At 37.8% G+C, this 23200-nt stretch overlaps 1 protein-coding gene across 1 annotated transcript in view; it reads left to right on the top strand.

The window, feature by feature from the left end:
• Positions 1-2320: 2320 nt before the first annotated feature.
• Otp (orthopedia homeobox) overlaps positions 2321-23200 on the top strand; it is a 32645-nt gene continuing 11765 nt past the window's right edge. The window contains exons 1-3 of the mRNA XM_071770254.1: positions 2321-2562; positions 7650-7784; positions 9075-9256. Of these exons, the coding sequence (XP_071626355.1) occupies positions 2517-2562; positions 7650-7784; positions 9075-9256 (363 nt within the window). The 5' untranslated portion in view covers positions 2321-2516. The remainder of the gene's footprint in view (positions 2563-7649; positions 7785-9074; positions 9257-23200) is intronic.

The raw sequence follows: 23200 nt of genomic DNA, 5'->3' as shown, positions 1-23200 counted from the left end.
GTAAATTATTATAAAAATTATTACTATTATTTATATTTAATATTATTTTGCTGGTTACAGTAATATAATTAACAAAAGTCACTCGAGATTTCTCTAGTTTGTGAAGAATAGCAATTATTTCACTAGAGTCATAAATTACGATACAATATCGATATTTAATGTTAATATATTAACTATACTATTGTTGTTTACAAATTACTAATGTACATGACAAATTACTGATGTAAATGCGACTTCAAATTTGTGAAAGAATTTGTCATTAAAATTTAATTTAATGGGAGTGAAATACTCTGTATATTAATTTGTGATATTAATAAGCCATTTAAAAGCACTAAAAGCAGAATAGTCCGTTCATCTATGAATGTTAGTTACTTTAATACAACTATGAAAAATATTAATGATCTGATTTATATTACAAGAAAAGCTTAATTAATTACAGAATTTATATGTTAAGGAAATAAAATTGATTAATTCTAGATTATATATTTAAATATGTGTGTTATAATGTATATATATATGTAATGTATATTAAAATATAACTTTAAAGAGTATTAGTTTTTAAAATAAATAAAATTAATTATGAAAATTATAGAAATAAATTATATAATGTTTGGTATATATAGCGCTATAACTATAACATATGCTAAACAGTAATTGTATTAGATTCAAGCGAATTAATAATAAGTTACCCATTTTTTATACAGTGTTAATGAATAGGTGACAATCATACAAAATGTAACCATTTCCCTCTGTTGCTTTTCGTATAGACCAAAAAGCAAACGTGACCACTTCGAGCGAATCTGAGATTTTAATAAATTAACATGAACATTATCCGGCGTAATTACAAAACTACCGGCGTTACATGTATCCCTTGCGATCGTCGCAAATAGAATGGAATGCCATTCATGTAGGATCGCGAGATCGTGCGTTGGCGGGTCAAGCAAAGCGTTAGGAGCCATCGCGAAACTTCCGTTTCGCGCTGCACGGGACTGCCGCGTTATAAAAAGGGGTAGCTATTGAATTAAAAGGACGTAGAGCGAATAAGGTGGGCCGCGCAACGAGAAAGCGAGATCGCGGCCGGGCGAGAGATTCAGGCGAGAGAGCGAGCACGCGAGGATGGAAAAGCGTATAGCGTGGCGAGAGAGGACGTGAAACAGCGCGATGCGGGGGCGAGGGGAGGGGGGGTGGATGAGGACGATGAGGACGGAGAATAGAGTGAAACGCTCGGATTCGGGAAGGGGGAGGAAGAAAGGCGGAGGAAATGAGAAGAAGAGGGCTCTCTCGTCTCCTTCGGCCGGTCGTCTGCTCGCATCTCTCTCCTCTCTCCCGCACATCACCGCGCCGAGCGTCCGCGCGCGCTCTTGCCGGCCATAAAAATAAAATTTCAATAAATCTCCGCCGCGCGAAAACTAGTGGGGCATCCAGAGGGCGGGCCACCCGCTCATTGGAGCTGCGTTCGCGGCGGTTACCGCCTACCACAAAGCGGAGACGGCGAAAGAGACGGTAACCTGGATAGAGTTTACCTCGGGATATGGGCAACCCTCGCATGGCTACCAACCATTGCGGCCCGGCGACGGAAAATCCGACGACGGGGCACCTCCGGGGTCCGAGATTTCACGCTAGCTTCCTACGTCTATCACCACCGGCCGCCTTACCTCTTTTTACTCCGACTCTTCCGATGCGATGTCTCTCGGCCTGTCCTCTCTGTCACCCCCGTCTCCTGTTCGAGCGCGCACTCTGATCTCACCGATTGATTACCGCATGGTAACGTTTAACGTTTAACTTTCGCGCTATCGCCGGTGTAATCATGACAATTTTTAACGTAGTTAAATGAATTTTCTAGGAGAAAACTTTCAAATTTCAAGCAGAAGAAGATATAAATATAATAGCACTCTCTTGAGGGGAAAATTAATTCAGTACTCCATTATCACGATCGCCATTTTAATATTCTAGAATAGGTAATGGGTAGTTTTTACTTGAAAGTAAATTTAGTATTTTGATAATTAATATTTCGTTTCTCCTGAAAATAAACGAATGAACAAAATTTCGATCGCTGCGAGAGTGAGACTTGGAATGAAAGGTGCTGTCGCGGCTAGATACCTTCCTGGGTTCTGGTGTTGGATCTGAAGGATAGGAGCAATTTAATATCACGCCCACCAACGGAGAACGCGGGGTGGTAGGGACAACCGCGAGCCGATGGCGGAAGCGAGAGATCGGCGGTGCGCGCTTTGACGCGAACGGGACGCCGATATTCCCGCCAAGCCGGCGCGAGTGGGGGAGTTCGGATATGGCAGTCGGCCAGTTCGCTGTTTGCCTTCCTGAGGCACGGGCCGGTCCTCAGGCTCGTCTGTACACCCAAGTACTCATCCAGGAAGGCCCCGTGCGTCGCGCCGCCAGTCGCAGATTTTTTTTCCCGTCCGTGGTTCCTCGAGAGTTGAGGGTGAGGTGCTCGCGGTGTCACGCGGATTTCCGCTTCCGCGTCCTGTGTCGGAGCTACGCTCCCGGGGTTGAGCGGCATGCTCAACAATATCACCGCCGGCGGTTCCGTACACGGTATCTCCGGTAAGTACCGTACACACTTGAGCCAGAAATTCCCTCCCCGTCCGGTTGTGCGTCGAGGAAACTGTGAAATTGTTATAGCGATCTCGTCAATACAAATAATATTTTCGACGTTCGTCTGTCGAATGTCAATTAAAACTCGCCGTGTAGGACTGAGCTCTCGAATTCCCTTATTAGAAATCCTGAAGCTGGCCGAGATTCGCGGTACCCATCGGTTTTCTTCGTTCTGCGCTTCAAATCCAAGTTTTCTGTTTTAAATGTTCTTAAACTGTTGAGAATAATTGTTCAGAATGGCTGAGAATATTGTTCGCTGGGATAATTTGAGTGTATATTTTAAATAGAAAAATTTAGCGCGGGATTAGTACAAAATTATGAATCGTATTATTATGACTGGCCGATTTTTAACTATGAGTTAAGGTTTAATTTATTTAGTGTCGGTCAAGTCCATCGTATCGATTATTGTAATCATATTTTTGGCGTTGCAAAAATTGATGACGTTACAGTTATCTGATATGTCACTAAGTGCGGACCACACACGCGGTACCTAATGAGTGAAACGTCATTACTTCACTTACAATCAGTTATGTACAGCAAATGCATTTCGATCACGAACAGCAAACGTAACTTGGAACCGGAGTTCCTCGGAAGTCATCGATGTCTCGCCGACGGTACCACGCGCGTCGCTTTCGATGTACAATCCAGTGTTCCGTATATTGAGTCAAAAAGAATTTTTAACCGACGTGAAAGACATCGTGAAGTGTTGGGCGATCCAATCGGATCAAGTACAAACTCTCTCAGGATTAAGTGTCAATCGCAGGTTTCATCAATTTTAATAGCGGCAGCCGATTTCACCCATATTGACGAAAGTACTAAATTTGTCTAATTATAGTAAAAATTGAGAAGAAATGTGAGACTGAATAATCATAATAACATATTTTATCTGTAACCGACATTGTCGTGACAAGTATAACAATTATTTATCGGCGCAATTCATCGCTGTGTCTGTCGACTGTCAACATTATGGAATATTAGAAAGTAACGCACGTCACTTTTGCGAATCTCACGTTTGTATCTGATGCAAATTGTGATGAGAGAAGACGGAAATAGCGCGATATAATGATAGTGTTAAACTTTGATACTTCAGTCTTAGATTTCAAAGGCGGCGCCAAGTACCGCTGTAGCATCAGGTGTCCCATAAGAAGTGTGTTTCTTCATAGCTTTTATAGTGCGCGAGCTAGTTTATTTTAAGCTTAGCGTGTCAGCTTTTTGTTCGCGTATAACGTGGCATTATCATGTCGGTCTACTGCAATTAAAAATTACAATTGAAAGTGACGTCGTTAATTAATCAGACATTATTACGAGTACCATGAGTATTCCCGGTCTAATTGCTTGCCATTAGCATTCGTATTTTAGTAAAGAAACTTTCAAGACTATTTAAGATGAAATAAAATCCATCGGGAAGAAATATCGAGCGCTAAATAGTTTCCATTTAAATAGATTTGGTTATAAATTTAGTTGTTTAATTTTAAACCCTCCTAAATCTTTTACGTGCATTATTATAGGTCACATAGCTTCGTTAAAGTTAATTACATGCCGTTTACGGTAAAATTTATAACAGAAATATTCGTACAATTTGTGATGATAATTGCGTCGGCTAAAATATATAGAAAGTGGCTTTTGAATGTCAACTATCGATAGCGACGAATCGGAAATCTTCTAGACAATATGCGTTTCTTGTATAAAACGAAAATTAATAAAACTAATTATAATGTATCGTTCAATAATTGTTATTAAAATTTGATAATTGTATTCTGCACTGCTTAATACTTTTGTTTTGATCCACGAATTTTATGAATCTATCTTTTTAAAGCTTATTTCTAAGCTCGGCATGAGATTTCACATGCTTGCAAAAAAGATAAATTAGGAATAGATCCGGATTCCTCTCAAGTTAATTTGACTTTCATCACCCGTCGGTTGGTGTAGGGACTGCCTGGCTAATCCACTATCAGTAATCCTGCGTAGCTATGGATTGTAATTAATATCGTGTAACTTACTACGAATATTTATTGTATTGATAGATACTCAAAAAATCACGTTTTTTGCACCATCAGTTTTTTATTTAATTTTGTGTATTGTCGTGCAAAAAAACTATGTTTCTTTAATACATTTCCATGTAAAAGATGTTTGTTATTACAATTTTTATTTTTCTTCGGTATTTGCACAATAAAATCATGATATAAATAATAGTCGCAAATAATCTTTTATGAAGAATGAACAATTAATAAATTTATTTATCTTTTATCTTGTACATGTAAAAGTTAATTAATTACCTGTTAATTACCTGACTTCTACTCTGTATATAGTACTAAAATGTTTTCTTTGATTGTAGTAAAATTGTAAATTACGTAAATTTACGAAACTTTTTAAGTTAGCGAAATTTTTCTTTTGCGGTAGGTTTATTTTCTAAAGTTATAAATGGGAAAATCGACAGAAAATGAAAATCGAGGGTGGAAAATCGCACGAAAGAATAGTGAGACGGTGCCGGTAACACGTGACGTTGCACGTCTTCGATCTCCTCCATCTCAAGAAAGCCGCTTCTCGAGTTTGATGATCTTAATTACCTCAACACTGATTACATTACGCGAGAAGTTGAGGAACGGTTTAGAGAGTTAGAATGTTGCAGGTGGCGAGGACTGAGTAAAGCGTTACACGTTAACCAGATTAAAAGAAAGTTATAGCTCCATTTTTTTCGCGTTAAGCGTTAAGCGTTGATTTTTTTCCGTCATACTTACTTTGTCATGAAAACACACTTAATTGTATCTCGTTCAATTTCAGATTAACATTATTATGTTTATCCGAATGAATTGAACAGCGACAACGTATGCGAATAGCGAAAGAATTTTTCTCTCTCTCTCTCTCTCTCTCTCTCTCTTGAAACTATTGATATTCATTAAGATCTTGATTTTATTCAAACGATCGTAATCGTCGTATCATCTGGAGTGATTATATCTGAGTTTACGCGTGATAGACGTCACAAGCGACGTCGCGCTTGTTTCTCATAAATCGCACTTATCTGTCTTCCGTCAAATAAGATCAAGCATATATTATACTTACTAACGGCCGCGGCCGATTCGCGACTGCATCGATACGTCTTCAATTACCAGCCTTCAATTTATCAAAAAATGAGATTTGGCCCTCGGGAACGTTGTGCGCGCATCTCGCCATACTTAAAGTGTGTCCGTTAAAATTTTTTATGATATACGTTAATTGCATTTGGTGCATCGGCCATCCATTGAGACAAGGCGGGCACACAGCTCGCGAGCGTGACACGCGAATAAATACGTCTGTCACGACATTTCCGGATAGTAATGTGATTTATGACTTTATTATTCAGACGTTTCAAGCGCGGGCGGCTGTCAATCACGAGGTTTTCAAATGTCGATAAACGCGCAGCCGAACGTTATAAAAATTTTGTGTTTTTTTTTCTACAGCCGCTTCACGCATCCTGAATTACCGCGCGATACTCCATGAGCGAAAAAAAATACACGTGTAGAACGAATGCCTATAGTCGCATCCCACGTGATCCTTTAGTGATTAGCGTTTTAATTTGATTATGATCTTCGATAATCCGGTCAATTAATGCGGGATTAAATAATCATTCTCAATCTTTAACAAGAGGGAAGGAAGGTATCTCGAAGTAATACGGGTGTAATTACGCAAAGTAAATGTTAGAGGAGAAATTTTTCTCTTTGTAGGAGATGCAACATGGCACTTTGTGATTCACGTGGCACTGTGATTGCGCGCGATTTTTGTAACAACAGAGTTCATTGTATACGGAGAATCTCGATGAAGACAAAATAATTCACGTATAAGAATTTAAATTCTTATCAAATAAAGAGGCTCATAAATACCGGGACTATTAAATCCTTTATAATAAAACAAAATCATTAAATGTCTGTAACGTAAATAGAAAGATTTGTCGTAAAATTCATTCATCTAGAGATATACTCATTCAGTTAAGTTTTACCTACATGTTGATTTAATAATTTAATATCGATTCTCGGTATTTCTATATGTATTACTTTATATTTACTGTCGCAAACGAAACTAATAGAATATTCTATATATTCTGCATTCATTTTATTACTAAAAGTCTGCATATTTAAATAAAATTATTAAATAATAAATTTGTATAAAATGCAATGAAAAGTTTCTTTTAGGAAATCTCTTTCATACAATTGAAAATAATGCTCTCTTCATAGTTTTTTAAAAGTCTTAACATTTTAACATAAAAATTTAGAAAAAATAGAGTTGTGAAATCTCTTTGTAAACGGGAAAGTCTTTGTACCAAATTTTATGAAAAATTTTTCACATTTATAAATGTCAATATAAATGTCAAAACTAATAATAATCGTTTCGCACGAGTTACGCCATTGTTTCAAATCTTTTCTATTTTTCGCGCAGCTCCATCGCATTTATTTCATCGCATTGTCGCTCTCGGCGGGTGGAAATTTTTAACGAGCTTCTTCTTTTCCTCCTTAGTGACGCAGAAGATGCGTTTACGTCGCGGTCGTAGCTGACTAAACTAGTTTACCTCATTACGTAAGCATCTTTGACAATGCACAACGACGTTGCGATACCCGCGATCTGACACGGAGTAGTGTGGGCGTACTGATCTGAGATGGACACCCTCCACGATACAACGATACATTCACGTATGCACGTAACATACACACGGTGTCACACGCTCGTGTACGCAGACACGAGGCGTACATGTGTACGTACGTGTATGGATGTACCTACCTTGCGAGTGCGTGGAATATCGGGACATGTGTTTGCGCGCCTAGAAGTCCAGAGTATACGGTGACGATTCTCGCACCTCCTCGCTAAGTGGTCCGTACACCCCTCGGCCAGCTTCTGCTCCTATACAAATTTAAACTACGTAGAGCGGGCGCGTGGGGCGGGCGAGCGAGAGGCATGTGCGGAGCACGAGGAAGCCCGGCGGAAAGAAAAAAGATGGGAGAAAACTGAAGCGGCACGTCTTCTTTTTTTCTCTGCTTCTTACCTACCTCATCGCTGCACGCACGTAGGAGCGAAGGATGCGCAAGATCTGAAGCGGTACGAGAAGGAGCACGGCGTGCTGGGTGTGAATCTGGGCTCCGGTCTGTCCGCGGGTGGTGGCCTCACGCTTCATCAGGAATTGATCATGACTATGCCCGGCACAGGTACGTAAGCTCGCCGTCACGTTTGCTTACGTTCGATTTCGTCGGCCGAGAATTATTCAAGAAGAGACACGGCGAACGATTAACTTACATGAGTCGCAAGCTCAACTTTCCATCTCTCAATTTTGACGGTAGAAATGCATTTCACGAAGCTATTAAAAAGAGAGTGAATAAATAGAAGTATAAAGAATTTAGCATCCTCCTAGCATCCTATTTTATAAGTATACGCCTTTTATTTGCGTTATAAGGTAACATTAACATTGCAAAATCGCGAATGATTTGCGATTGAGCGAATGACGGATTTTATCTATTCATTAAATAAGCTGGATGATGGTAAATGGAAAGATGAATCGCATCGATTTTCCACGAATGCGCTACGTGAGCAGCTGCAATAAGCGTATGAGATATTCCCAGAACGAATTGCGCGATGTTTTCGTGATGAGTTAAAAGGCGAAATCATTTTGCTGAATGCAACAGCATATTTTTATATTATTTAGGAGAATAGTTTGAGTACGTTGAGAAAAAGATATAACACGAATATCGGTCATTTATCAGTTTACATTTTAATCCTTATAACATAAACTTAATGTAATTTTTGTATTGAGTTAAATTTATTAATAATTCGTAATTATTTAAGACGAATGTGCAACTTTACAAAAAGTATATATACATCTAGAGAATCTTATAATAAAAACTAGAACTGTATTTTTAAGAGATCAATTTTTAAAATTATTAGTCCGGATTTGATGCTAAATTAGCCACGTCATTTTCACATTTTTACATGTTATTTTTAAATGTTAACATTAAAGTTACATAACTAAAATTTAGAAGCAAAAACATGTATTAAATATATACAATGGCTCTTTAAATTTAGCTGTTGACCAATGTGCAGCACATGTTAGGATCATTCAGCGTAACTATGAAATATTTTGCTTAGAATCTAAGATATTTATTAATAATTATTGTATAAGTTAATAAAACTGATAATTCTTCATTTAATAAATATCTCGATATCATTAGGACGTGATAAAAGATCTTTTTCGATACTATACTTGCTTTGATCGATTTTACACTCTCTTCTATAGGGATGATTTTTTCCGATAACGATACATTTCAAAATAAGTAGATTGTACACTACAATTTTATTTCCTCTCTTTTAAAATGTAAGAGAGGAAATGTAACGCTTTATTCTTTAATTATCCTTTCAATTAGCGATTTGTTCTACTATTAAAGATAATTGAAATCAGAGAAAATTTTACGTTTATATTATTTAACCGTGGTTTTGCATTTTAGGTGGCGCGGCTGGGATCGGGCAAGGCGATGACAAACCCGCAAAGCAGAAGCGACATCGGACGCGTTTTACACCGGCCCAGCTCAACGAGCTGGAAAGGTGTTTCGGCAAAACTCACTACCCGGATATCTTTCTGAGGGAGGAAATAGCACTAAGGATCGGCCTCACGGAAAGTCGCGTTCAGGTAGGTGTGGTCAAAATGTACACACTGCCGTTCCGTTGGCACGAAATGATTAATTTCAATGTGCGCTAGAGAACTTATCGCGTGACTTCGCGTTCACCGCCGTGACAGAATTACACGCCAATCTTTACGTTATGCACGTTAAAATAGTTACAATTCGGGATTATGGTTCGGACACTTATTTAAATCAGCTACTGTGTAAAAAGAAGATATGACTCAACTCTTTTTTTTTACAATTCGGCCCATCGGCGAAATTAATTATCTTTTTCCCAGAAAATCAGGTTTAATTTTTCGTATCATATACGTCATATGCTTTCTGCAATGACCGATTCATTTGTATAAGTGCCTCAATTATTGTGGTGATTTATTATCGTTATAAATATTATTATATAAATATGGAGCGGATCTCCGACACGCATGAATGAAATGATAATATGCTGGACATTATAGGATCGTAAGGACAAACGCGTTTTTATAAACATTTATAAATATAAAATAATGTTTTCGACGCGTAAAAATTTGGACACGGACATATAGCGTATTTTAGAGCGATGTTATAGAGCGTTACAAAGTAGCATAAATTGTCGTATGGTGACCTCGCGGTTATCCTCAGAAACGTAACCCAGACAGGACCGGAACTCCGGCGGAATCAATTGTGCCGGCCTACCGTGGCTTTTTGGATTAAAGTGAAACTTGGAGCACAGCAGCTAAGCCCTCGCCCTGCGGGGTTCCGAATTTTGGTGGGTTCTACTTGGTTGCGAGTCGACCGCGAAACTTTGCGGAAGCTCGCAAGTCCCGCCTCTGGCATCAGGAATTCCGGGATCAAAGATCCAGAAATCTCAACCGCGGCAGGCGGTTCCCCCCCAAAAGCTGTGCTCTCCTGCTGGTATCGATCCTGCAAAAGCTAGTGTCGATCCATTAAAATCTTCTTAATGTGAAGATATACAAAATGTATGTATGGCTTCATCATGAATTAGGATAATTATAGTTGAATCTTGTTATTGCCCGACATGTGATTGAGAAAAAAAAGTATTATTTTACTCGTAAAATAAAACTTTTAATTTTCCCCTAAAAATAACATTTTTCAAGGAATGATTTAAAAGAGAGCTAGTTATATTGTATTAATACGCAGAGATGTAACGAATGAAAAATAGCGTACGTTAACGAGAAACATTAAAAATAGACGCATCGGCAATAAATGTCGAATCGAATTAAAAAAGGCATGATAAATCGAGACATCTTCCGTATTATAATTTAACGAGCATAATGTGTTTTTGACAGCGAGAATACACTCGTGGTTTCCGCGGTTTATCTAAATATGGACCTGACGGAAATCTCAGAATTTATGAAATAAAAAGGCTTGAATTCCCCTGTCTTATTCATCTAAAAGTTTATCGACCTCTTCGTTTGATTATTGGGTGCATTATTAGCACGTATCTCATTAAAGATCCGACAGAAAAATTAACCAACGATATATTTGGCTTCAAAATAACTTATAGTTTCACGCAATGATAAAATTTAAAACGATGAAGAGTGCAATGGTCACTGAAAATGATAAAAATCAATAAAGAGCATTATAAACGTATTATAACTTACTTTACAAATACTTGCAATTAGTATCAGTATGTTATTTCACTCGATTGGAAAGAGGATAGGGGATTATTTTGCATTACGTTAAAACAAGGGTAGCGTTCTTAAATATCAGTTTCTTAATTATATTCTTAATCTTTACGTCTTGACGACAATTTTATGCGTCAAATTAACTCAAAAGCAGGCCACGCGAACCTGCTAAAAAATTGTCCTTTCGATCGGATTTGACCAACGCGAGAGTGTGATTTTGGCCTCCCTGCGGGCTATCAGCTGACAGAACTTTTTTAAGTCTCCGGGGCACGTCTAGAAAAACGGAGTTAATAGAAATTCATGAAAATTTTATTCGCAACTTGGAGGCGTCAGTCAAGCCGGGCGTTGTGCTGCATATCAAGCAGCTACGCTTCTCCATCCCTCTCGCCGTGCGCGTATATAAATTCGCACATGCGAGTCGTACCGTGTATGACGCTTATCCCCGTATTTATTCGCTGTGTTAATTAAATATCTGTCTGCACGGCGAGAACAGTTATCTATATATCGTCGATTAAGGATACTTTGTAATCGAGATAATCTTAGTCGCGTGATAAAAAGAGAGTTTCTAAAATCAACTGAGATATACTCCAGGGTTTGCAGCGGTGAATTTTAATTTGAGTCGCTTATCATTTTGCTTTTGAAATCGTTTTTTCGATATCTCGCGCGGCTATTTTTATTATACATTTTTAACAAGTCGATACTCCCCGGTCCATATTTATCGCCGATGTCTGCCTTGATTTCTAATTTTTATATCGCGTCAGAATAGCGCGACACATTGACCCCGGCGTACGCCTTTCAGTTGTTTAACGAATTAGTGGTTTCAAAGTCACCCGTGGTACTCGGTGACTTCTTTGCCTCCGATCCCGTAGTAGCGAGTATTCGTATTCGGCAACGCGACGCGGGAAACGTCAGGCGAGAGAAAATAAAAGAAAAACAAACACCAAAAAAAAGGAAGAAAAAGGAAAGCTGAAAGATAGAACAGAGAAAGAAAAGGGAACGGGAGAGAAAACGGACCGGGATTCGTGGGTCTGTCGGGCGGCAGGCTGCCTAATTGAAAGAGGTTTTCTGTAGGCGAGGGTAGACATCAGCGTGAACGAAGCGTTTCCAAGGAAACCCGGCGGCGGGCACTCGTGTGGAGAGGGCCTTCGGCACCAATGGGGCTGCGAGGGAAAGGCGCCGGCGCTCAGCATCGCTATACTATCGAGCGTCGCTATCAAAGGTTTCTTGACTTGCCATGGCGGATCCATCGCGTGTTTTAAGGACCGCCGAGTAATCTCTTTTTATTTTTTCCTTTCTTCAATTCTTACCGGGCTGCCCGCGCGTTACATGTCGATCATCTGCGATAATGAACTTGAATGGAAAAGATCCCGATCGGCGCTCGTGCCGCAGGACACGCCGCCGATCTCATTTCGCGCTCTGGGACATCAAGAATGTAACTACGCGTTTTCCCTTAATTATTTATGAAAATCTGATTACGTTTAGAAGTTCCGAAAATATGCGCATGTGTGTCTAAATCGTTTAAGGATTAAAACATTTCGGGATATTAATGGCTGACTTTCAAGGATCGTTTTTCGATAATTGATTGATTTGCGAGAAATTAAGTTTAGAGTTGGGAATTGAGGGACTCAGTCCACGAACGATTCCCATTCGTTTTTATAATTCACAATTTTACAATTCGGTACATTGTATGCAGCATAAATTATGATACTTCGCATCATTGATACAGTAAGCGTAATAGCTCTGTTGTATAATCGTTGCATTAATGGGTAGAAAATTACTCGCTACGAGTGCGTTGCACATAATAACGAGGCAGCTCATTCCCTCTCTGTCCCTCCGATATAGCTGCGATAGTTACACAAGAATTGCTCCGCTCGCTCATTGATACGTACTGTTTATCCAATCATCCTTTACATACGTTTGCTTCTTTTTAAATTTTATTATAACAATTTTGTCGAATAATCTTTCAAGCTTATAAACATATTTACGTTTTAAAATATCAAAATATTAGATGGGTCGATATTTTCCTTATTATTAAAAAAAATTGAAGTGTATTTCTCATTGTTATTACGCAAAATGCGTTTATATTAATTTTTAAACGAGAAGAAAACTATTTGTCGTTATAACTCGTTGCACTCAAAATTCGATCGATACCGCATGCGATAGAGATATTTCGAATGCAATCGGCATACACACACACACATATACACACAATTACACACCGCTCTGGCAGAGCGAACGGTCGCATGGAGAGATTAATCAGTCACCATTTTTCCGATCGAGCGAAATGCGGCGGAACGATGGGAAGCATCCCTGATTAGCAACAAAATACTTGGAATAGCGTAATGAAATATTACGGTTCATCGATTTGTAATTTATTATCGCTCGAAGAGAGGCGTAATTGCTGCTCCATCTCTAATTCCCGTTAATGAACAACTATTAAATTGCGCGGGTAACGCATCGTGAGAACTGCTGTACAAACAACAATTATTTCGAAGTGGCATTATGCAGCTATTTGAAATTATGTGTAACATTTAATTAACGTCTTAATGCGATTATTGTTACGTTGCGAACTCGTTAGCGCGGCGATACGTATTGTCCTAAGACGCGTATCGGAGATACGCGCATTCCCGCGACGGCACCGCGAGATTTGACGTATATATGCGTATAGAATATAGCGAATTACCGGTACGCGCGCTCGTCCGAAATAAAATAATTAAGAGCCGCCGACTTTATCGCTGAAAAATGCACGGGTTTTTGGTGAGTGTTCGCTCCGCTTAATTAGCCGTAATGGACATAATGAATTTTACATTAGACCGAGTTTTATCATTTTCGAATAAAAAAAAAGGGTAACTCACGTATTACTCTCATACACCCGGCGCGTTACCCGGTTTGCAGAGCGCGGTGTCGCTAAGCGCAACCAACCCCTCCAGCTGCATCGAAATATAGTCGTTTGGCTGTTGTATTTGACGACTGCTTTCCATAAGCGCGAAAAGTAACTTATTAAAAGGGCACATTTTAACATCTTGCGGTTAATAATAATAATAAAATGATTTTTATTTGGCAACAAGAATACAATCAAGCAAAAGGATGCAATGTGTGACCTTACAAAATTGCTTTGGATATTTTTACATAATATTATTCGAGATTTCGTCACAGTTGAGAGTTACTAACTCACAATTTAATTTCCGCGATAAATCTCTAGTGTAAACGGGGAAATACCAGGAAAGAAGCACAGGATGTCGATGGAATTAAATCAACGAAAAGCGCGTGTTCGTTACCCTTCCCTCATCCACGCAATAATATTTAGAATATTATTCCTCAATGGGAAGCGTCGCTCGATGGTTATGCATTATTTCGCACGATGGTAGCGCGAAATAATGCGGGACTGCCGCTCGCGGCGCAGGCCGCTCGTGGCGGGAATTCACGATTGACGCACGGGGTCAACGGCTTTTTTTCATGCGATGTGCACGCTTTTAGAACGCGCGCGCGGGCGTTATTCCTTACCGTCAATCATACCGAATATTAATTCGCCGCGCTCGATGCTTCAAATAAAGTTCAATCATTCCGAGAGACCCGCTGCGCCGAGAGTTTGAGACAAAAGCTTTTTTCAGCCGGACGTTTATTACTAAGCCGACAGTTTATTTCGGGCGGCATATCGGCACTTTACGGTTTTAATTACGCGTATTTTAATCCGCCCAGGAGACATTTTCTGTTTCGAGAGAGAGAGAGAGAGCGGCGCCGGATAGAACGAGCTTTATTAGACTGCACACGGTCGATTTAAATTTAATCATAATGAAGAGGCGATTAAAATTGCAATCGTCCACGGAATAGAACCCATAGCGCCGGGCAGTTAACGTCTGCTAACAGGCATTTAACTTAACTGCCTCAGGTAACTGCTCGTTTCTAGGCTGAAGGGTCCTTTCGATTGCCACTGCCGGAAATTTTATGGGGCACGACCTTTCGTCGATGAGCGCGAACTTTCGGCGCCGCAAAAAAGGACACCTTGTTTTCGCGCGCGATATCGTTTCGTAGATTATCGTCGTCCAACACCGCATTGCGCCTACCGTCAGTCCGACTTCTTTCGATTGTTTGAACTCCGGAATCGCAGTGTAAAATCATTAATGCGGAAATAGCCAGTATCTCTCGAAACATTTTTTCGATAATACCGTTTTATTCGTAAAAACGGAAATTAGGCAAAATAAAAATATTTTCGTGGTTCCTGGACGTGCTCGAGAATCCTATAGCAGAACGAGTTGAAATCTCGCGTGCATTTTTATGATATTTATCGAATTATCAGCGTAATTAAAAAGTGATGGTATGATATAAGAGCAATGTGAATTTTGCACGCGTTTATATTAACAATTAACGAATTATTTAGAGTTTATAATTAATTTTTTTAATATAACGAATTATATTAGATTATAATTAAGAGACGAATCACAATGACTGGTATACGAGAGTCTCAATTTCTTGAGAAGAGTCAATGGCTTAAACGCGTGACTTTTCTCGCTTCGATATATCGCGAGTTGCAGAAGTCACATATGCCACGAGAGAGATGCGGTAGCTCGTCCACGGTATAGCGGGTGCCGGAGTATTGCTTTCAAAGTATCCCCCGGGAACCGGATGAATGGCGATGTCATTCGGCCGTCCTTTGGGATAAGCAAGTGACTGCAGCGAGGATAAATGTAGTTCGTTATTGTCTTGCCCCGAGAAATGGGAAATGGTTTTGTTGCTTACTGCGCGACGTTGCGAAGAACTTTACCACCGGCTTTTTCTAACTTAAGAGCGACGTTTCCATATTCGTAAATTTTATAATTACAATAAATATTATAATAATTTTCTAATTATTACTATTGTATAATTATGATGAATCACAATTAATTTCTGATTATATACAAGTTAACCAGCGATTTCTTCGTCTATTTATTGCATTTAAACGTAATTCAAAAGCAGAAGCTTCAATGAGCCGACTATCTCTGGAATCGACAGCTCGATTGGAAAAGTGTTCCTTTGAAAATGTTAATTAATTATTTATGAGGCTGGACCATCCTTGTCACATCGCACGTCACTATATCGATAAGCTTTTATGAACGAGAAATTACGCGCCAGAAAATATCCGCGATTCGAGTAATATCGTCCCGCGAAGAGTCGATAATTCCGCTGGTCGACTGTGCGCAAAGGAAGCGCGAGTCCGAGGACGTTTATTGCAAAATCAATACCTTTAACGCAGAGTTACGGTATCGCGCGTGCGGTATCAAAATTCGAATATGATCGAGATACGATATTGAGTTGCAAAATTTCCGCGCGATAAACTATCGCCGGTCACATTTGCGGATGGGTATATATTCGACGTTGCCGGACATGTGTACATGGCAATCGAGTGTTTTACGACGATGCATCAAACATTCCTGTGTCAAGTTACTATGCCGCGAATCACTCTCGATCATGAACGAGCGTCGCGTTAAATCATTGTCACGTTACCGCACGGTGGAATACCCTTTTCTAGCATCTTTAATCTCTTTTTAAAGATTGTAATAGATCACGCATTGCGTCAAAAATCTTCGCAACGGATTAAAAATTATAATATATATAAAATAAATTTATATGTAAATCATCAAATTATTATAACAGTCCATCTTTTTGTTCGACGTAAAACGAAGTGTAATTATTGGGACTATTAGAATAACAGTGTCGCGAAGAAATCGTTTGTATTACATTTTATTTATTTTTATTATGGAATTTATAGCTTTGTGTTTTCAAAGTATTTCAAGCAAAAGTTGCGTGAAATGTAGAAATGAAATGTAAAATTTTGTAAAAGAGAAATGTAAAATTTTAGATTCGCTCTTTGTTAGCGTCGTCAAATTTTAAAACAATATATGAGCCGCGATGACGTTCGTAAAATTCGCATCGAAATACCGATTCGCTCTTCCTTGCGTAAAATGGAACTTCGGCAAGCGATGAAAAAGCGTAAAACGCGTGCGCGCGAATCTCGCTTCGCCATCCGCCGCGCCGCTTCTGCGTCGCGCGCTGCGAAGATCCAGCGCCTCTGCTATGCAGTGGTCTATGCATTTTAAGGGAGGGGTGATTTTTAATGCCGTATAAATATGCATAGGCCGCGATATTAGCTCTTACGTGTCGCCGCCCGAAAAATATCGCGTGTAGGGTGTACGGCACGAACCGCGTTACACGCATACGGATGCACGCGTGTGTAACAAGGCCGGGGAGAAAAGCATCCCCGTGTAGACGTGCGAGGTAACAGCGCCGCGGAAGGGCATTAGGGTTCTCGATGGATAAATTGTGTCGCTGCGATGACCCGAGGGAGCATCATCTAACGCCCATTTTGTTATGACGTTTGCAGCACTGAATAATTTCGAAAGCAGCGAAAATCCATAAGTTCGCTCGATTAAAGGACCGAGGACTAGGTACGCATACTTATAAGTTACAAAAAGGGAATTCTATGAGAAATTTAAAAATATTAAATAATAAATTATATAATTCCATACAGCAGAATTTACTTTATCGAGAATAATATATAACAATATAATATATAGTAATAGTAATAATAATAATATATATATATATATATATATATATATATATATTACATATAATTACATTATTATATATTAATAATAACAACAATATTACTATAGAGAAATTATATAAATAATTTCCAAAGTATAGAATAGAAATTGGATCGCAAGGCGTATAAGGTAGTTTAGACATATAAAGTGATATTAAAAGACAAATCTCTAGAAACACATGTTCTAATTACTTCTTATTCTCAAAAACAAGAGCAATATGAGAAGACACGGAATTTGATACATAATTTAATATATTCGTCGACGAAATGGATTACGAAAGTACCCGTGAAAGATACGATCTCGGAAAACGATTGATATGTTGCTTTTTCGTAAACGTATGGGTGCCATATAGATTTTTGCGAGCGAGTTTATCCAAACAAGTAAATCCAGTTCCACGAGCAATTCGAGCTAATTTGACGACAGGTATCGTAAGCCAGCGATATTGCGGCCGTGAAATAATAATAAAGTATAAATGGATCAAGTTTATGGCCGAGGTGCATGTGAGAGCACCGAGTATGCATTTTATCGTCGTGTTTCGCGTCAAACCCTTTATGAGATTATGTGCTCTAGAGGAAACTACCTGCGTTTCTATTCTTGCCAGGATAAATTTTCCGAGTCTTCTATTAAAGTTATGTCACTCACTTCCATTTGTATCTATGCTAATGAGATAGTTAATATTCTCTTACTAATAATACTCAAGATATAAAATGTATAGTTGTTTCTATTAGCCTATATCTCTATATAGAATATAAATGTAGTAATATTTTATATAAAGACAAATTAATTTACTGACATAAATACAATGTCGTAAACAACAATATAGATATATGTAATAGTCGTATTATACATAATAGACATGTAACATATCATATCATAATGAATAATAATGTATCAAAAAGTGACCGATTTTTAATTCTACGTTAGAAATCGGGCGATTCACTAATGGCATAGCGAAAATCTCTCTCCTGACAGCGGCGCAACGCAACATGAAACAGTGGGCGGTCCGGATAATGCGTCTTGCCACCCTCAGACTGTCTCCCGACTACCGTCATCAATCAGGGTCACATCCTACAAACATAACTTATATAGTATTTATTTTCATTAAATTTATCACCACCTGGTGGTCCAGCGTACATTCTTTTGTCGACTTACGAGCACATATTAGTTATAAATAATTTTTTTGCAACTATAAATAATTCGAAGGAATATAAAATAGATCGAATAGCTTCAATTTATGTGTATTGACGCTTTCATCAATAATTTCGTAGAGATAAAATATTTAAAAATATAGAAAAGATAATATATGTTTATTATTGGCAATATCGGAAATCGATCACATATTTATATTAATTTTAATTTAAAAGGGTTAGATCTTAATATATGCTAATTTCTCTTATCAACCTTTGGTTTAAAACATCGTTCTATCAAACATCCCTTACCATCTTTTCGATTTATGTAAAAGTAATGATTGCGATGGGTCGTGCGTATTGAAAACATCGTAAATTATAATTTAATACTTAATTAATGAACGTTTAATATGTGCGATTACATAGATTTATCGGATTAAGGATTATTAGCTCCTTGTATCATTGTAAAATATTAATCTCGTAATCTCGTAAATCGGCTATTTGAGACAGTGAATCAAGATTTCATCGCGGAAAGCTTCTCCCATCCCGAGCGGAATCACAAAAGAGAAACGTTATCTCGTTTCGTGGCGATTCGAGGCGTTTTTCCGCGAAGTGAGTCGGACTATTCTTCAATGGCGTGCTGAAAGCTACTCCTATATATCTTGTGGCCTCGGGCAGATCCCGCCGCTTGCCTTGATGGCAAGCTCAATTTATATCAGCGCCTGCTGAAACCCCCTTTACGAGGTCTCGCCACCCCTTCCCCACCCCCTAAACCTCACCCTAACCTCAAACCATCCCTGCCTGGCCAATGCTCGCTTCTTGCCACCTTTCTTGCCTCCCCTTGAAGGCTCGAGGGCTCCTCCGGAGTTAAACTAAGCCATTCTCGCGATCGACGAAAAGAAATAGAAAAGGTCGCTTCTTGAAAATCGCGATTCTTACCGTCTTCTATGATCCTTTGTCGTTGCGGAAATGCTTTTCGGAAGTATTATAGTTTGATAAAACTTAGTCCCAGCCGAGATGTATAAAAAATTTCAAGATTCCGATATTTAATGAAATTGTTGATTACATATGTGTACAATAGTGTACAAATTAATTATTATTTTAAAGATATTATAAATATAAATTTTTTCAACTGTCAATTTAAAATATAAATCAGAATAAAGTTACAATATTTTATAAACAAAATTAAAGAGATTATTAACGAAAAATCGAAAAATAATCATCTGTAAGTTATTAACAGAAATTCGTAGTCTTTTCTTTAAAATTTTGCAACTCTATTGGAAATACATATACGATTTGATAATGCATTATCATTATTGAAATATCGATCATGTATACTACCATTACATTACAAATACGTTCAACGATGGAAAATAATTTATTTAACGAACGGAATTACTTGATTTTGAAATTAATGAACAGCGAATTATAAATGTAAATAGTCTGTCATGTGTAAATTTTGCGTAAGCTTCTCTCGTGTAAAAATGTCGGCGGATAAATTTATGGCGATTTTTTTACCATGCAGGAAGAATGTTAAATGTATACTAAATATAAATAAGCGTATTACATTATCTCTAGATACACGTTTAAGATACATTAAGACATTAAGATATACCTATTAAGATATTTCATATTGAATGAATTTTATAATAACGACAACATAAAGAAGAAATTTTATTTGCAATTTTTATTGATATGATAAATTAACATAAGTAATTAAATAAAAGTTGTCACTTATATAAAAGAATATTCTTTTTTTAATAAAAAAGTAAATGATTTATTTTCTTTTATTTTTAATCGATTTACTTGAATCGTCTTACTTTTAATTTATTCCCATTTATTAAGAAACTGCTCTCTTTCACGCGCGCGATTATTATCTTTAATATTGAAAATTTATAAAGAGATGCAGATTTTATGGAAAAAATGAAAAAAATATGTTTTGCTATCATATGTTCCTGTGATAACACCGGACTGTATCGTCTAAAATTTTATCAAAACTGTAACTTTTGCACTACCGCCCATGCATCTCGAAATGCGCCCACGATCTCGAGCAGCCGGATTACTAGGAGAGTCGATGTCGATTTTATGAAACCAGCAACGTCCGTATCCACCCTCATCCTGATCCCAGGTGTTTCCTGGGAACAGCTGCCACGGCGCACGCGCCCCGAGAAAGCAGTGATTGATCAATTTTTAAAAAGCAATGTTCCTAATTGACCCGCCGCGCCGGTTCGCTCCTCGCCGGAGCGCTTATATCTTACGAAAAGGCGTCAGTCAGGGCATCTTAGTCATCGAAAGGTGTGTTCAACTACGATTCATGCCAGTTGTTCCTTTTCGAATACCCCTTTCGGCTTTGCTCGTTAACAATGAAGCACCGATATCGTCTATCATTCATCGGCGGAAATATCGTTCATTAGCACATTAACGAGAAATATATTTTGAATACATATTTAAATATATATTCTGAATATATAGCTGAAATATATTTTCTATAGAATGTATAAAATGTTTAATTGTACAATACGCTTGTGAAATGCTATCGTAATCAAAACTTTGATAAATTCTTTTGTAAAATTCTTCGTACGCGTATTATACTAGCACCATAAAAATGAGCGCGATGGAAATAATACTAGAGAAACTAATACTAAAGATATAGTCATATAGAGCAATTGCATTTCTATCAGCGCTAAATTTGAAGTTTGATTAATGACATTATGAAGTGAATTCAACATATCTTCATACTGTTTCAATCACATTGATTAAGAGTTTTAATACATAAAGCTCTCGGGCAGGAACCTGTCGATTCCGATCGATCGGTTCCAAAAGGAAATTGTCATGCATTTCGGAACATGTATGTTAAATTGATTGCAATTATGAAGATTCCATGTATTTTTGACTATCACGACTTTTTGTCATTGTAAGTATTAATTGTATATAGTATTATATCTACTGGCCATTATTCGAAATTATATTTCTTATTTTCCATGTTTTTATGCATGTTTAAAATTTAATTTAATTTTAATCTATCTGCAGGACTGCTGTAGCATTAATTAGACATGTACAGCTTATTGTAAACGCAAGTTTAAACTTCTATGTACTTTTGGATACACCCGACACACTATGATACTCCCGATTGTTCTTCGACATGAATCTTGGATTCCGACACGAATGAAGAACTCATCGATTGCTCGGCTTTTCGGTATCGGACACGCGCGTCGAAAGCACTCGTTCGCGCGTTGTTATTTCGTAACAGAACCCATTAGCATCCGCCTGCGTTAATTAACGGAAGTTCTGCCATACGTGTATAGGCTCGATGCACCTGCGTGCGGGATAGAGGGTGTATGTGATAATGCGCGATTTGCGCGTAGGCAGTCTGCTTTTTCCCTCCTCTGGATTGTGGATCGGCGTGTAACGGCGGATTATCCACGGGCATTTAGTCGCGGTTACATTGTAATTCTACCGTGAAATCGACGTGTCAAGAGACGATTCGTCGACGGCGCGAAGACATCGTGACCCCGGAAAAGGGCGGAAAAGCCTACCTTTACCGCACGCGTCATGGCTGCTTTAAAATAAAATAAAATAGGCATATCGACGAGAAGAAAATTCATATTTTGTGAAAATTAGAAAATTCTCAAGACATCTAAAAATACATCGATATATGTCTAAAAGCTTATTATATTTTTTAATTATTTAATGTCGTTAATATTTGTATTATCTTAAAAGATGCTATGCTTAATGCAAGTTGATTAAAAAGGAAAGTGCGTATTTAATGCAGAGATTTATAATAATATTTTAATTGAGATATTTTGAATAAATTATAAATTATAAAATATATTTTATTTGACGCAAACACATGTATTTTTATTCATACATTTAATCACTTATTTAATTTATTTATTTAGTAACAAATATATAGACATTTTATACAACTATGAATAGAAGGATTTAATAGAAGATAAACTGAAATATTTTTATTGTATAAAAAAACATTCTAAAATGTGTAAAAAAAAATTGAAAACTATACTGCTAATATACAATAGTAATTAGCAAACGTATAAGTTATGAATTTTAGCTAGCCTATAAGTGATAATATTGAATGATTAACGACAGTAAAAATTTGGTAAAATGATAATTTAAGTACATATGATCAAGCGATCTATTAACATATCAGATAAATACGTGAGATCATATCGAACAATTTTGCAAAACACGAAAACTGAAATTATCTTAGATATTCAACAATTTTGCGAATTTTTATTGAACCATCATATTCGCATCTGAAGTTACACGCGATATCGGCGAAGAGAAATGCGCATTCACATGTTTGAAATCGTAGATATATCCGCCTTTATAAGGATGTAGTGAATTTTATGGAGATGGAGGAGAATAGTATTTGATTCTACGCCACTGACTGATATATAGACGCTGATTCGGTCCCAATGCACTTAACACCACCCAGCTCTAATGCCATTCTCTCGTCACGAGCGTCCATCCTTGAGAGTCAAGAGACCCGCCAGCTGTTACGAGCCTCCGACAAATATCACGGGACGATAAACGTTAATTTAGCCAAAAATGACATCATTGTCCGTATTCAATTAAAAATTAAAGAAGATTATCCT

This window comes from Temnothorax longispinosus, chromosome 2, assembly GCF_030848805.1.
Source record: "Temnothorax longispinosus isolate EJ_2023e chromosome 2, Tlon_JGU_v1, whole genome shotgun sequence".
Lineage (NCBI taxonomy): Eukaryota > Metazoa > Arthropoda > Insecta > Hymenoptera > Formicidae > Temnothorax > Temnothorax longispinosus.
This window is presented reverse-complemented; position numbering and strand designations above follow the sequence as displayed.